The sequence below is a fragment of the Protopterus annectens genome, chromosome 10.part0 (assembly GCF_019279795.1).
Source record: "Protopterus annectens isolate FY-2018-M chromosome 10.part0, PAN1.0, whole genome shotgun sequence".
NCBI lineage: Eukaryota > Metazoa > Chordata > Ceratodontiformes > Protopteridae > Protopterus > Protopterus annectens.
Genome location: NC_056744.1, coordinates 1,749,200,968 through 1,749,218,440, shown reverse-complemented (window position 1 = coordinate 1,749,218,440; position 17,473 = coordinate 1,749,200,968). Strand labels below are relative to the sequence as shown.

The window sequence follows — 17,473 nt, the reverse complement described above, 5'->3', positions numbered from 1 at the left end:
CAAACTACAGTTCCTCCCTCCATAACCAGGGAGCCCATATGATGTATTTAATTAAACTGGAGATACTCCCTGTTCAATCCAACATAATAGTCATGTGTGACTTTAACTACCCAGCATGAACGTGGAATCATACACAACCTCAATCATGCAGGCTAAGAGATTGCTGGATTTTGTGAACACAGACACCTTGCAACAGCTAGTCATCACAACCACCAGGGGTGCAAGAATCCCTGACATGGTCTTCACAAACTTTGGGGGATAATGCACTTCCCCTATTGTAATGTCCTCACTGATCACAACACAAAGCTGCCTCCACTGAAATAAATATTAAGCCTAAATACCTAACCTCGAAACATTTAACACATTTATCTGACTGGACATGTATTCCATAGTTAACCAGAATTCAGCCCACTGTTGCTCATAATGGTAAGGACTACAATAGCAAACAGGGTGGAAGGGCAGACTAAGTTGCTGTATGCAGACACTGTGCATTACAGGCAGAATCTGAGCAAGAGCATCAACAAAGGATAGGGGAATGGAATGTAAAAGTAAAGGCACATGAGGTGAAAATGAGTAATGATAAGACAGTTGTAATGGCAGCATGCAGTGGAGATCAGGAGAAACTGAGACATGAGATAAAAGGGAAAATAGTGGAACAGGTTAACAGCTTCAAGTATCTGTAAGGAGTGGTTAAGGAGAAGGGAAGCCTGAACGAGGAGGCCAAATCTAGAATAAGAGGGGCTGCACCCAACTGGCACAGAGTGTCAGGTGTACTGTATGACAGAAGAATGCCAAAGAAACTGAAAAGTATGGTATACAAAACAGTGGTGCAATCAGTGATACTGTATGGTACAGAAACCTGGGATCAGTGCTGAGGAGTCTCCTTTTTGTTGTCTACTTATCTGAAATCAAGACATGCATGAACAGCCTGTGGCTCACCAAGTTTGCAGCTGACTCAAAGTAGGCATGGTCAGTGAATCCCTAAAGAGACATATACTCTTCAGGTTGGAGTAATACAGAAAAACAGCTGGTGCCAGAGCCATGGACTAAAACTCATTGCAATAAAATGCATGATAGTACCCTTTGAAAAGATGGCTATCCCTGAAAATTGGCACACTAATAATACAACTCTAAATGTAGATCCAGTGTTCAAGGATCAAGGAATGCATGTTGACAGTAACCTGCCCTTTGGCCACTATGTGTCCACTGTGGTGAGAAAAATCATTCTACATTGCACAACTTATAAGTAAGTGTATGTCATCCAAGACAAGGAGGTCATTGTTCAGCTCTGTTCAGCTCCCATCAGATCAATAATCAACTACAACACACCCTTCTGTGTGTACTGACCAGGCACCACAGAGGTCCCTGACAAAACGTATGCAGCAAATTAACAAAAAGTCTTATGAGGACCATCTCAGACCCTATCCTTGTATTTGGCCTCCTACAGACTGCTGCATGGTTATCTATGCCTAGCCTACAAGACATCTCATAATCCCACACTGATTTGTTGCACATCTCCAAAACAAATAGCATCAGAAAACCCAATTTAAGGACAAAACCCTCATCTGCAACATAAACAGGGCATATTTACGGATAGATATGTGTCACAAGGATTGCCCCTTCTGTGGAATAGACTTCTCAGTAATGTGAAGCTCATGCCTGGCATTATTCAAATGTACCATGGATCATTAGATAGAAAATCACAAATTTAATCTTAGTTTAGCACTATGTCCCTAATGGATAGGGGCAGCTTGTGGATACTTGATATGTAAAAGCCTATATTGTTACTGTAAAATTCTTTGGGGCTTCTGACACGTCAGGAATATTTTGATAAATCTGGGGTAACACCAGTTAGACTTAAAATAGTCAAGTACCAACCCTTTAACCATAGCGTATAGCACCAGAAGTGTACTTCTCAGGCTAGAACTGTGACATGGATTGGTGAAGCTTTGACGAGAGCTGTGAAATTTTGTATTATGTATTTTAGAAGTACATATGTAAAATACAGTGTTTTAAAATTAAAAAAAAAAACAAGATTTGACATTGTAGTAATTTTTCTTTCTCATCTGATAATGTGGCAGACTGCTTTGCATTGTGTTAGACAGACCCAACATGTTGATGCATAGCCCTATTTTGCAATTTTAACAGCAATCCCAAAGTGCAGTTCATCATCTGGAGCTAAGATATGAGGCTCATAGTGTATTATGATATTTCAGCTTGCACTTTACAGAAACATAGAAGGTACATAAAAGAAAGTATTTATTTACATATTGCTTGGTAATACAGAAACTGCCAAGTAAGGTAGTTCCATTCACCACTTTACTGTCAGGATTATGGAGATGGTAAGAAACTTCATACCTTCATTAACTAATTCTGTAAAAAGTCTCAGTTTTCTATTCTCCTTTTTATGAGGCTTTATACAGAAATATTAGCTTAGGGTTTCTGAGGTTTGACAAATCATATTAAAACAGTCTATGAGGCATTTTTTTATGATTATTAAAATTAGCACAGTATTCTTTTTGACAGTTTACATTCCAAATTGAAAAATGCTGTCAGGTTAGTCAGAGGCACTAAGCCTGAAGAGTGTCATTCCTTAAAAAGAACTCTGAGAGAAGGTATATCCCAAAAATACTTCATGTAGTTTAGACTTACATTGTTTTGTGCAGAAGCACTTTTAACTAGTTTCCCATAACAAAAATTAAGTGATCTATATAGACATAGTAGCAAGGGAATGGATTATGATATCAAAATAAATAAATCATATTTAAAGTACAAGGCAATTTTTTCTGAAAAATATTCCTTTATTTTTAGTGTAGATAGTATACATTTCTGAGGTTTGAATCAAGAGAAATAAAAATTCAAGCTAGATATTCTAAATTCAATTTTAATAGAAATAATGAATTAGTGAATGACAGTTCAGCAGAGTGGACTGAATTCATTGAACAGACATATATATTTACATATAGATATACATATATACTCTGATTCAGGCAACAATGGTAGATACAACATCATCAGCATCGTAGTAATTATCAACCCACTTTTTTCCATTTATTTCATGGGGTTAGTGTGTCATGCCAACTGTTGCCATCACTCTCAATTCAATGCCACTCTCCTACCTTCTTCAGCAGTCAAGCCTGATGTTTACAGGTTTTCTCTTTCACCAAACTGACTTCTACTTTTGTGTACATGTGCCTGAACCACGGTCATGTGTTCTCTATGACTTTCATTACAGTTTGAGCTACTATGGCGTTTGCTCTGATTTCATAATTTTTTAATCTGTGTCACAGTATTCATCCTACCACTCATCTCAGGCACTTTATCTCCATCACCTTTAGCTTCCATAACTGCTTTGTCTTTAAAGCCCATGTTTCTGTACCATATATACTTATCACCAGCAAATATCCATGACCATTTTTGGACATTAGTCAAAAAGATCAAATCAACAAGAGCCAATTTTTACACTGTTGATTGGCTAGTACTGACACACATAGTCTGTGATCCATGTTCTGTTATCAAGAAGACACTGTACAGCACAGATGATACCCCTATTAGTTGGTCTATGCAACTCCTCCCCCGATATGCACCATCTTGAGTTTGTGCTGCAACCTACATCTACATTCTTGAATAAAGTGTAATCACCAGACATGTTTTTGGCAGGTGGGAAGCACCCCTGAAGAAATATAGGGACAACATGCAGAATCCACACAGGCATTGGTCGGAGAACAGGATCAAACCTTATATCTTGTAAATGGGAGGCAAAGACCTAATCCATTATGTCAAATGCATAAATGTTAGGTATAACATATGCAAGATAAAAAAGGGTAGTATAACCAGTTAAGTATCATGTATTTAGGAGGTCGGAGGAAACCAGTGTACTTAGAGAAAACTCATGCAGATTTGTGAACAGCATGCAACATTTTACTAGGACAGTATGAAGTCAGAATTGAACCCTGTACTCTGTCTCTGTGATTCTAAAATAAGTCGCCATATTGTGATTCATAGAGCTATGTTGTCTTGATGTTTGCTGATGCTTAGATTGTTGGCAGAGGCACACATGTAAAACTGATTTGAAAGCAATTAAAAGAATCCCACAAAATTATTCAGAATATGTATACTTGGCCTCACTACTGGAAACTGGATTGAGGTGACTTTCATCATCAAGTCACCTGGTTATGGGATGATCTGCATATTCTTGATGATCTTAAAAAAAACAGACAAAAAAACAAAAAAAAAAAAAACAAAACAAGAGCACAGCATGGAGCCACTCTGTCGAGTAGCCATCTAAAATATGGAGGGTCAAGTATAGAACAGAAAAAGTAGGAGGAAGGCTCAGTATGGATTAAGATTAGCTAGATCCTAACAATAGAAAGTGGGTCTTAGGACATGCAATATTACCTCTACTGAGAAAGGGCCATTGCCCCTGCTAAAGTTGAAAAGTACCTTCTGCACAGATCACTAGTTGGAAAATAACACTTTCTGCATTTTGATGAACTCTATTTCCTACTCTAAAGTCATAAGAAGCTCCAAGCAGGTGTTGTGGAAAACACACCACACTATGTCACTGGTTATTTTAAAAGTTTACCAATAATTTAGAAATTATTTCAGTGTCAAGTGAGTTGCATAAAAGAAAACTATATATACTTGTCTCCTTAGAGTACATGTATGCAGTGCTCAATAAGGTACCACCTACAAATTTTGTAATTCTGGGAGGATGGGGTTTCTGAATAGAATCTGAATGACCCTGGTTTATGAAGCCAGTTCCATAATCATGTGTCAGATTGCCATTACAAATGTGTCAGCAGTATAGGGTATGGAGTAGAACCATCTAGTTAATGCATACAAGAAATCCCTATCATGCAGCGCAGTAAATGAGAAATTGTTTACTTCTTCCATCTGATCTACAACTCCTTCCCAACCAGTGAAGTGGTACTAGCTCCAGAGATAGTACTAGAAACTAAGATAAAAGGGAGACATGTAGTAGACAGAGTATCTGATGGCCAGCTGGGGGACATCCAAATGATAACCAATATAAAAAGGACATTAACCCATATTACATGACTTGTGGTGTTATTTCATGCTATATGCAAGCAATAGTTTATAGTTATTTGGCAATTACTTGCACTACTTTGGATTGCTAGCACTAACTGATAGGGTACGCGTGCACACACACACACACACACACACACACACACACACACACACACACACACACACACCTCAATAATGAGTTAGAAGTATGTGAATATTCATGACTCACACTTTTAGAAGCTGATTGTTTTCCAGGTTTAAATACAGCAGTAAGCATTAAACCTATTTTAAAAAGAAGACAGTTAAGTTTAAAATAACATCTTGTGTGGATGGTCTTATTTAAATGTTTTACTCATTTTATGGCTATACTGACTTTCAGTAACATTTTATCTGTCTACGTGTCTTTAAATTGAAGTGTTTAATATAGTTGTGTCATGTGATTAGTTTTATGGCTTGAATTTGCTATTTTAATGAAGACATTTGATTTCTTTTTTTTACACACTGATGAAGAGTTGATTTTGAAAGTTTTGTGATTTTTTTTCTGTTTGGAATAAATGCTGCATTTTCCTTCAATGTTTCCAGGCTTTGGATTTTTTTTTACTACTCTTATGCATTAAAAAGTAATCAGGATTAGACAACTGCACCCCCCCCAAAGCATTTTGCTCATAGGGCAATTGCCCCTTTTGCCTTACCCTAGCTACAGTAGTGATAGAAATAGAAATGGAATGCATTAACTTCATATGTAGTGACATAATGCCAAATGTGAAGTGTTTACATGAAATACAACAGGATAATAAATGAATGAAGGACAGCTGAATGGAATGGCTACAGTAGATATTAATCAGCCCTTCATTTTTAGGTGTGTAAGGGCATACACTTATTCTGGTGACAGGGAACTGGATGACAGGATTTAACCATTAGTAATATTTCCTTTCCATACTGGGTGTGAGGTATGTTCAATATTTAGCTAGTAATGCTTGTTACCACAGTACCCTGAGAAATGTAAACTACATACATGAGGTGTCATCATCTGAGAAGACTATACATAACCTCTGCATAGTAAGCCTGCTCTTTGTTCATATGAGGAAGGTAGAAGCAAAGGTTGATTTTTGTCATCACGTGGATGATGAATTGATGGAATGGGGAAGTCTTTCACCTCCCAAGAACATCCTAGGAGAATTACAGTATGTTTTTCTTAAGAGTGAAATTAATAAGTAGGGAGGTTAGCTGGAGTTTGGTCACCGAGAATTGCTGAGGCATAGATGAGAAATAATGTCTTTATACACCCAGATACGGGAAATTCTTTTAATTTTGACTTCTATGCTGATTGTAAGTCAAGAGATTTAGTCTATCTGGCTGTTTGCCAGGCATGTTTGTGTTTTTATGTAGGTAAGACGAACAGAAGTCTCAGGGAACGTGTGAGGGAACATGTATATGCCATCAACAAGGAGGATGATCACAATGCCTTAGCTAGACACATATTAAGTGTAGGGACATCACACTCTTTTAAGTTCAGTGTACTACAGTTAATGAAAAGAACAAAAAGATTAGGGAATATAAAAAATCAAACGGAAGAATGTGAGAATAGATGGATCATCAGATTACAGGCATATAGAGGATGACGGCTTAATGAGAAGGTTAGTTTAAAACATTTTCTAGCAGCACGTCCTTATAAACATTGATTTTTTGAATTTCCTTGATTCTGCTATTTTTATTGATATAGTTTATATATATATATATATATATATATATATATATATATATATATATATATATATATATATATATATATATGTTTGTTGAAATGTTATGTTTGTTTTTATGTTTTAGGAAGGCACATTATGTTTATTATGATAGAGATATATTTTATGATGTATGCCTTTATTTTTTAAGTGATTTAAACATGTGATGATGCTATGATGATGCTGATTGGGTGCTTTGTATTGGTGTCCATATTTAAGAATGTTTTTTTGAAATGTAACTGTTTTGAAGTCTGATGAAGCGTTGATAGAACGCGAAAGCGCTTACTTGCACTGCAGGAATAAAACAGTTTTTATTAGCCATGGTGAGCCCTATCTGTTTTTTGACTTTTGATATTGGATCTGACAGGGCTCCTTATCCAGGACTGTTTGTTGTGTTTTCTCTGATACTTGGTTTCTTTCGGTTCCTGGGACATGGCTGAACTACTTTAATAGTGAGGTGAATACCAACTGTCCATTGAGAGGATTTTTAAAAATGACTGTGAATCCACTCCTTAAGTTTACTTCACAGGAATTAACCAGAGATGGCCAGAACACTGTGAGTATTGATAGAAATATAGAAGTCATTCAACTTACACGTAAACTTGAGAATACCTTACAAAGATTAAGAATTGTACAATGGCAACGACAGCATATGGAGGCATGTTTAACATTTAAGGTGGTACAGAGAGGACTGAGAGTTCTCAAGATGCCCACTTTTGGTACCACCTATCCTGACTTGTTGACCAAATGGCAAAAATTGAATTTGGATGTCAGTTTTGGCTATATTAATATATTAATTGAACAATATGGGCTTACAGAGACATGTCTAATACAAGATATCTTGTCAATGGATGCTGATCTTAGAAACTGTATGACTGCCGAGGAGAAAGAGTCTTTTATAGCTGATATGACTGTCCGGCTATCGATTTTAGATAATAAACAGCTATTGGAAAAGAAAAAGAAGTTAGAGCGTGACTTCACTGATTTTCATATCGGCCAGGTCTTTTCATGGCCGAGAGAGCGTACCTCTAGACACACTAGCAATCAAGCTAATGCTCGTGTTAACCACACTGAAGCTGCAGCATACACGAGTTCTGGAGAACTGAACACTCCCACTGCCATTATGTCATCATGTAATGCACCATCTGTGCGCCCTAAGACCATCAGTATCATTTCAACGGAAGATAGAGGGGAGTGTTATAGAGGTGAGGGCCTTTCCGATGTTTTGGATTTGGCAGCAACTGCATCAACGATGGAGCCTTTGCACAAGGATACTCCTTGTACATCCAACGACAAAACAGCAGTGAATACATCTTCCAGCGATAAGCGTAAACTGAATTCCACAATTTCGTTCCCTTTACCGATACGACAACAGGACATATTTTCATGGTCGCCACAGGTAAACACCAGGAAACGGAAGACATCGGAAGGCAGGTACGATTTTCAGAGGAAAATCCAGAAACCAACTACCAAAACTTAGTGGTTAATTTATCTAGTTATACTTTAACCAACGTTGAGTTGTCTTTACTAAATCGTGGTTTATCGTTTATACCCTCAAGATCTGCTGACATTACTGATGTTTTACTGGACATTAAGAATTTTGTTAGAGGTGTGAGTTTAAGAATGCAGTTTGGTAACAATAATGCTATAAGTGGTAATGTGTTTAGGAAGCCCTCTACTTATATACCTCTACCTCATCCTCTGCTTGAGGCATTTGATAGGGCATGTGAACATGATATCTTTGAACTGTATCAGTCTCATACTAGATCTGAGTTTTATAACTTGTCCTTTGATGAATTTACATCTATTAAAGGGCTACAGGACAATGATAATATTGTGATTAGACAGGCAGATAAGGGGGGTGCAATTGTGGTTTTACACTATGTTATGTACTCCAATACTATGAAGAACATGCTAAATGATGTTAACACATATTCTATGCTCAATAATTTATCATTAGATAGATTAATTAAGAATGTGCATGCAGAATTATATGACATTATTATGTGGTGTAATAGATGATGAACTATACAAATATTTGTTGGTTGATTCACCATTGGTTCCTTCATTTAGAGGACTCCCCAAGATCCACAAAACTTTGGTCTGCCCACCAATGAGACCCATTGTTTCTGGTGGGGGGTGGCTTATGGAGCCGGCATCCATATATATTGAGAAACATCTTAGACCGATAGTTAATGACACAACAACTATACTTAAGGATACACAACAGTTTTTGGAGGATTATGGTGCATATCTTTCTGCACACAATACAACTGATGATGAGTTGTTGTTGTTGTTGGTCACAACAGATGTGGTATCTTTGTTTACTACCATACCTAATGATGTAGGGATGGAATATCTAAGGTTATACCTTATCGAGAAAGGAATGCACAGGGATCTGTTTATTAAAATCAGTATGCTACTTGATTTGGTACTTAATAATAATGTATTCATGTATAATGACAACTATTACCTACAAAGAAAAGGGGTTGCAATGGGCACCTCTTGTGCCAACTCGTATGCCAACCTTGTGTTGGCATACTGGGAGAATACATATGTCACATCCAACATAAACTATGCTAACAACATCAAGTTCTACAGGCGTTTTGTGGGCGATGTGTTTTTTGTATGGGATGGGACTATGGATGGGTTAACTGAATTCATTGAATATATAAATGGTACGACAAATTTCTTGAGTTTTGAACATAAATGCTCTAATGATGTGATTGATTTCCTAGATGTACAGATATCAAAGAGAAATGGAGTGGTACATTCAGAAATATACAGGAAATCTTGTTGGAGGAATGGTATTCTACATCGTAGTAGCATGCATCCACAACATATTTATGGTAATATAGTAGAGAGCCAGACCCTGCGAGTCTCTCATTTGACTACAGAAGATGAGGTTTTTAATTGTAAACAGGGGATGCTAGTCGGCAATCTCTTAGCAAGAGGTTATAATAAGAAAGAAGTAGAAAACATGTATAGTAATACCGACTCGATGAGGAGAGGCAAGGGCAAACCATATTTATATAGACACCAAGGCTGTGATACCGCTGAAGTTAACAGAGGACATCATACAGCTATTAATAGGATTATAATTCCTTATTCCAATAAGAATATGAAGATAAAGGATATTATAAATAAGAACTGGAGTATCCTTACTACTGATGATACTATTTCTGAAATAGTAGGCAATAAACCTAGGTTCAGTTATAGGAATATGAAATCTCTGAAGAGGTTACTTTGTTATGAGGACAATGACAAGGGAGTGACTATATCAAATAGGAAGGGTACATTTCCCTGTAGAGGGTGTCATCAATGCACATATATGTCAGGAAATAATGTCTTTATACACCCAGATACAGGAAATTCTTTTAATTTTGACTTCTATGCTGATTGTAAGTCAAGAGATTTAGTCTATCTGGCTGTTTGCCAGGCATGTTCGTGTTTTTATGTAGGTAAGACGAACAGAAGTCTCAGGGAACGTGTGAGGGAACATGTATATGCCATCAACAAGGAGGATGATCACAATGCCTTAGCTAGACACATATTAAGTGTAGGGACATCACACTCTTTTAAGTTCAGTGTACTACAGTTAATGAAAAGAACGAAAAGATTAGGGAATATAAAAAATCAAACGGAAGAATGTGAGAATAGATGGATCATCAGATTACAGGCATATAGAGGACGACGGCTTAATGAGAAGGTTAGTTTAAAACATTTTCTAGCAGCACGTCCTTATAAACATTGATTTTTTGAATTTCCTTGATTCTGCTATTTTTATTGATATAGTTTATATATATATATATATATATATATATATATATATATATATATATATGTATATATATATGTTTGTTGAAATGTTATGTTTGTTTTTATGTTTTAGGAAGGCACATTATGTTTATTATGATAGAGATATATTTTATGATGTATGCCTTTATTTTTTAAGTGATTTAAACATGTGATGATGCTATGATGATGCTGATTGTGTGCTTTGTATTGGTGTCCATATTTAAGAATGTTTTTTTGAAATGTAACTGTTTTGATGTCTGATGAAGCATTGAGAGAACGCGAAAGCGCTTACTTGCACTGCAGGAATAAATTATTTATTAGCTGTGGTGAGCCCTATCTGTTTTTTGACTATAGATGAGAAATAAATGACTTCTGCCCATACACGATAACATACAAGTACAATAAAACGTATATAAACATGTATGAAAATGCTTCACCTGTAAGCTGTGGTACTGATGCCTTTGATCTGGTCAGTAGAAAAGGAGCACAAAAAGTAAGCAACAGCAACAAGGTCTATACTGGTTAGCTGATTCACAGGATTATTGGCCAGGAAATTCTGCACAATATTTTGTGATTGTGTTGCATACTAGACAAAGGAAAAACACAGCTGTTAGCTTCTTTAAGAACACAGTCAACCGTTCACCATTTAATAGAGGAATACAATTAGATTTTATCAGAAATGGAAAAAAAAATGTTGCTTTATCCAAACTGCTTTTGTCTTGTATGCATTTGGTTCTTATCGGCAGCCAGACAACTGTAGTTGTCAAACTTTACATTTTGTTTTATAGTATTAGAAACAAAATGAGACCAAAAGAAAATTAACAAGACTTGTTATTTTTCAAATGATGAAATATCGGCCATCCATTTATTATTCTTATAGATATAATTACTTTTGTTCAAAATAACAACTGTCATTTCTAGTATTAATAGATTTAAAATAGCTAGCATGACATGAAGCAAACATAAAATGGCAAATAATTCAAACATAAGAATCTGAAATACAATAAACGGCATATTCAGAAGTTAGTTTTAATTTCATAAACATGAGCTTTTTTCTTAATTTGCTGTACTGCAAATGCCACACATTATGAAATTCACAGTGATGGCAGTCTCTTAGATATCATACAGACAAATCTATGGTAATTCTGCTCCCCACCAATGGTTGCGCACTCTCTAATTAATACATGTCACAATATTACCTTCTTTAACATAAAAAAAAAATCAGACCCCAGGATTCAATAAACTCTGTGCAGGAATAGTGCTATTCCTGTATGGAGTGAACTGTGTTCATTTTTGCTTAGCTTTAACAGCAGCACACCTTGCATATTCATGAAATCATGCTGCTGTTAAAGCTAAACAGACACAAACACTACTAAGTGCAGGGGGCATGTTTAAGTAGTGCATGTGCATTTAACATGCCCCTGCACTCAGAAAGTGCTGTACAGTACTTTTTAAAAGGTTTTCAGTGTCCGCGGACACTGAAATCAAATACAATAGTAAGACATTGTCCTCAGACACTGAAATAGATAGGGGATCAAGAAATTAATGTAGAGGTATATGTTAGGTTCTGTCACACACACCCTGCATTGTAAAAGTACTGTATGGCACTTTGCAAGTGCTTTCAGTGTCCACAGACACTGAAAGCAGCAGGTCTGGATAGGAAGCAATGCAGAAGGTGTGTGACAGGTACTGTCACATACCCCCTGCTTTGTCAAAGAGCCGTACGGCCATACCGCTCAACAGTACAGTTTTCTGCAGAATGCCCAGATGCCTGCCTCACATACCTCTCAACCTTCTAGAGCAAGAAAGCTGTACAGAGCCATAAATAAGGGGGGGGGGAGCAAAGACCCAAAAATAGGGACACTTTTTTAATTATTGCTCTTACAAACTTAGAAAGTTGACAGAATAACAGGTTTTGCATTAGCACAGATTTCCTGAGGGGTATGAAGTCTGAAACCCAAGTATCTGTCATAATGATCAGTGATTTGCCAATGATTTGCTAGAACACCACAGTCACATGAAAAATGGACCAAAAATATGTGGTGATAAGCTGGACATTCTGCAAGAATCTGTACCGTTGAGAGGTATGCTGCCTCATGTTTTTGGTGTGTTCCTCCAAATATTTGTCCCTATCTGGGAAATAGCAGAGGACTGGAGTTATTAAATAATGAGAAACATTTGAGTTTAAGACTCCACATCCATTGGAGAAGTCATGTTAATGCAAAACCTAATATTCTAACAACTTTCTAAGTTTGTAAGAGTGATATTTAAAATCTGTTCCATTGTGTCCCCTTACAATTTCCCTTACTGTGACTGACAAGGATTATAGATACATGTAAATAAAGTGGATTTATTATTATTTTTTTCATTCTAAGGTATGTTTAAGCATAACTGAGTGACTGTGCGCATTAGGTCCCTCGGCTCAGCATTGCTTAAATATCTCATAGCAGCTAAATAAAAATGTATAGCCAAAATCTCGATGTTGAGATAGCATAGTGGTTAGAGCCCTGACTTTGCATGCAGGTGTTCACAGTTTGAGTACCAACACAGGCACTTTATTTTTTACATGGGAAAGCACTGTTAACATTATTTTTTTTATGTTAAGTCATGTAGTAATTGATATTTGTTACCCAGGGTATGATAGCAGGTCCAAAATGGAAGTGTGAGTGCATATAATGTGAAATCACCCATGTATACACAAGTGTCCCATACAGTATAGTCACACCCACAAGGTAATGTAATGAAAGCACATAGGGTAATGTCATGTAAAGTAAATCATATCTACTTAATAATATGCCAGTAATGATGAATTAATCTACAATCCTGATATTTTATTACAATTAAAACTGAACAATGATACATACTGCTCAACTATGCTTATCAAGTGTAAGCACTGCTTAAATGTGAATGCTAAGCAGCAGTTAGCTCAGCTAAACAGATTTGTGCACTTGTAAGCAGTGCTCAGCATTTACCCCTTTAAGAACTGTTCAACCCAAATTAGCAGATTTGCGTACTGCTTAGCTGAGCGTAGCATTTTCAAAATGGTCCAATGACAGCAAATGGAGGGAATATGGTCTTATTTAAACTGCACAGGTGGGAATACAGCCAGAACCTGTTGTAGATGATCTGTGCAGGTACTATGTTGAGCATTGGTGAAGGAGCGGGCTTTCAGGTGCAGCGCTGGGGCATACAGGAGTCCAGGGTCATGGCTGGCCTCCTTTTTGAAAACCATGATGAGAGACTGCTGCAGGGCCAGTACCAGGGCTCACAATATAAAACAGAAGCACAAGATCTCACCAGTGCTACTGGCATCCCCAGTACTGGTGACCAGGTATGGTACCATTATGCCGACCTAAATTGGAGGAAGGCAGCACTCTTGGCTCAGTGGATCCAGAATGCACAGGCACAGAATGTTCCAGTAGTATGCAAGTATCAGTATCAAGTAGTTTGTACCAAAGACTAGCATGAGTATGTGATAGATAGGTATGCACAATGCTCGCTTTTCTCCCCTACAGCTGCAGCAGAGAGAGCTAGCAACATTGAAGCTCATGCCGACAGACTGTTAAGGCTATGCCAACAAGCTGGTGAGTACAAATTTATCTTGCAGTATATAGTGCAAAAAAACAAGAATAAGTACATTGATTGCTGCCAGTAGGTATACTGTTACTGTGTTAACTGAATAAATAAAGGATGTCCAACTAATATTGATCTACAGGATAATGTAGTACTAAAGCACTGTGTCATGTCACTGTAATAAAGATCAATACCAAAAACTGTTGTGTTTACTCTGGTATGTTGTTGCAGAAATAGAATGTATACAGGTTATCCACAGCAAATACAGATTTGACAGCATGCATTAACTAAGGTTGTTCTGAGAATCAGCTGTTAAGAAAAACTGTAGATTGTGGAGCTGTAAAACAAGATATGAAATATGAAATATATACTGCACTAAGGCAACAACAAGAAACAGCAAAATAGTCTTAAAAAAGTCTAAAAAGTCACAAAAACAACACGGATACCACGCTGAAGAATTTAATAAAAATTAAAACTGTCTTAGTGCCTCGGCCACCACAGCCTTCAATGAGTACAAGAATAATAGTGAAAAAACATTCACTTTTATACACACAATCAATTAAATGTGCTCCATCCCCCATTCAATTAATAAACTAATTAACCAGTTCATAGTACTGAATTGCAAGTGAGTGAAAATTATATAAATAATACTATAATACTATAACAAATACAACAAATGCAAACACTAAAAATATACAAATATGTATTATGTATTAAAGTAAACACCTCCAATTAACTTCTGTATTCAAACCCATTGGTAGCAATGTATTATACTTTAATGTAAAAATAGTTTCCTTCTATAATAACATATTTTTTAATAATTTGTCTTCCACTTTCTTCACAAAAACTTGTTCTAATATAGTTGCTTGCAATAAATTAGCATTACAACTATGTTTTTCCATAAAGTGCAATGCAACCGGGCTTTCCAATGCTCCTCTTTTAATGTCATGAACATGCTTGCAACCTTATTCTAAATTTTCTTTTGGTTTCCCCAATATAGAAAAGGTTGCAGGGACATCTAAGACAATAAACAACACTAGAGGTATAACAAGACAAACATTTCTGTGGTCTAAATATTTTATCATTTATTCTAGAAAAGTGCAACTTAATAAGGGGACATATACTGCAAGTATGACATGGTACATTTCCAAAAATGGACACTGAAAGATTAAATTTATCAGTTGGACAAACATAATATGTCCTGATTAACTTATCTCCCAGATTCTGTCCTCTATTATAAGTCACCTGAGGAGCATTAGGAATAAATTTATTCACCAGTTTATCTTGTACTAAAAATTTCCAATAATATTTTATAGATTCCCAAATTTGCTCACTCAGTATATTATAAGTAGTACAAAATAAATATTATCTTGTTGTGCATTATTCCTCTGTTGTTGTTTTTTATTCACCTTATTTTGTCCCACTCCAGTATAAACATTACTTCCTTGATAATTTATATTAGCTTTTAACAGATTTTCAATTGATTCAGTAATCACCTGCATAGTGTAACCCCTTTGTAAAAAGCATATCAATTAATTAATTAATCTGTCTTTCCAAATCTAAACTATCATTGCACAATCTAGATAATCTAACTATTTCTTCATAAGGTAGAGATATTAATGTATGAGGCGGATGGCAACTAGTGCCAAATAAATATTGATTACCATCAATAAATTTTCGATGGACCATAGTTAAAATGCATCCATCTTCCCCTCCTACCAGAGAAATGTCCAAAAAATTTGTACCAAACTGCAAACCATCAAATTTAATGTTATATCTGTTATTATTAAGATCAGAAACAAAAGAAGACACTAAATTAAAACCCCCCTTGCATAAGAAAATTAAATCATCAATATAACGAAAGTAAAATAACACATCATTCTGTACAAACAAATTAGTACAGACATATTTCAATTCGAATTTAGCCATAAAAAGATTGGCATACATGGGGGCAAAAGGTGCCCCCATGGTCGTGCCTCTCAGTTGATAGTAAATCACCTCATTAAAGCTGAAAAAATTGTTAGATAAACAGAAACTAGTTAAATCCAAAATATAATGTGAAACAGGGCTATCACCCAAGAAATAACACAATGCCTGCATACTATCTTTATGGCTAATATTTGTATATAAACTAACCACATCTAAACTAATCCAAAACATATCATTAGTCCAGACTACATTAGAGATCTTATCAATAAAATCAAAATAATTTTTAATATAAGAATCAAGCTTTTCCACATAAGGTAACAAATATCCATGTGTTACCACACCACTATTCTGTAAAAAATAATTTGTAGCTACCACAATAGGACAACCAGGGAGGTTGAACAAATTATTGTGCAATTTGGGAAGACAATAAAAAGTAGCCAATTGACAATGATCTATACAAAATTTAGTGTCAAGATCCTTTTTACAAAAATAACCCAAACACACACCTTTCTCAATTAAAGCAGTAAATTCTTTCATAGCATTCAAATATTTTACTTGCTCACTGATCTCATATGTTAAGGTGTTATTTAAATGTTGCATGTACATACCATAATACTGAGTATAGTGAAGTAAAACAATCTTATTGCCTTTATCAGAAGGCTTAATAATTAAATAATTTCTGTTCATCAATTTTCTTAAAGCTAACCATTCATTTTTCGTCATGTTAAAGTGCCAAGAACTTTTGTCACATTAATTCACTAATTCTTGAATTGAAAAATGACGCATTTCAGAAAATTGCATAACAGTATTATTAGTATATGGAGGTATAAATTTACTATGAAAATTAATTCCCTCTGTATTCAATAATGTATAAGCATTAGGTGAAACAAAATCACCATCATCTGATAAACAAAAAAAGAAGCTATCATCACTCACATCACTATCAGAACTATGCGCACAATTATATGTATGGACTCGTTTATCCCCTTGTGCAAAATAACATTTTAAATGTAACTTCCTAATAAATCTAAAAACTTCTTGTTTTATAACATAATTCCTAGGAATAACAGTTGGCACAAATTTTAAACCCAACTGAAGAACTGATATTTCTTCATCTGATAACACAGACCCAGATAAATTAACAACATTTGATACACTAGCAGATGGAAGAACAGTATAAAATACATTAGTTCCATCTGCCTCATTTAAATGTTTGTTTAAACTGTCCCTCATACACAGGAGAACAGAAACCAGTTCCTTTTTTCATATTACCTCTTTTGATATTCTCTTCCTTGTCACGAAAATGCTGTCTGTGGGCTTTTGGATCTTGTGCACCCGGTAATGGGGGGAATTCATGAGTATCCCCTTTAGAATCTGTAGTAAAACCTACCCCCTCAGAT

At 35.8% G+C, this 17,473-nt stretch overlaps 1 protein-coding gene across 2 annotated transcripts in view; it reads right to left on the bottom strand.

Moving 5' to 3' along the window:
- The window catches only part of LOC122813973 (otoancorin-like), a 656,691-nt gene that overhangs the window by 71,046 nt on the left and 568,172 nt on the right, over positions 1-17,473 (bottom strand). For both annotated transcript variants that reach the window (XM_044086530.1, XM_044086531.1), the window contains exon 21: positions 11,009-11,157. In XM_044086530.1, coding sequence (XP_043942465.1) covers positions 11,009-11,157 — 149 coding nt within the window. The remainder of the gene's footprint in view (positions 1-11,008; positions 11,158-17,473) is intronic.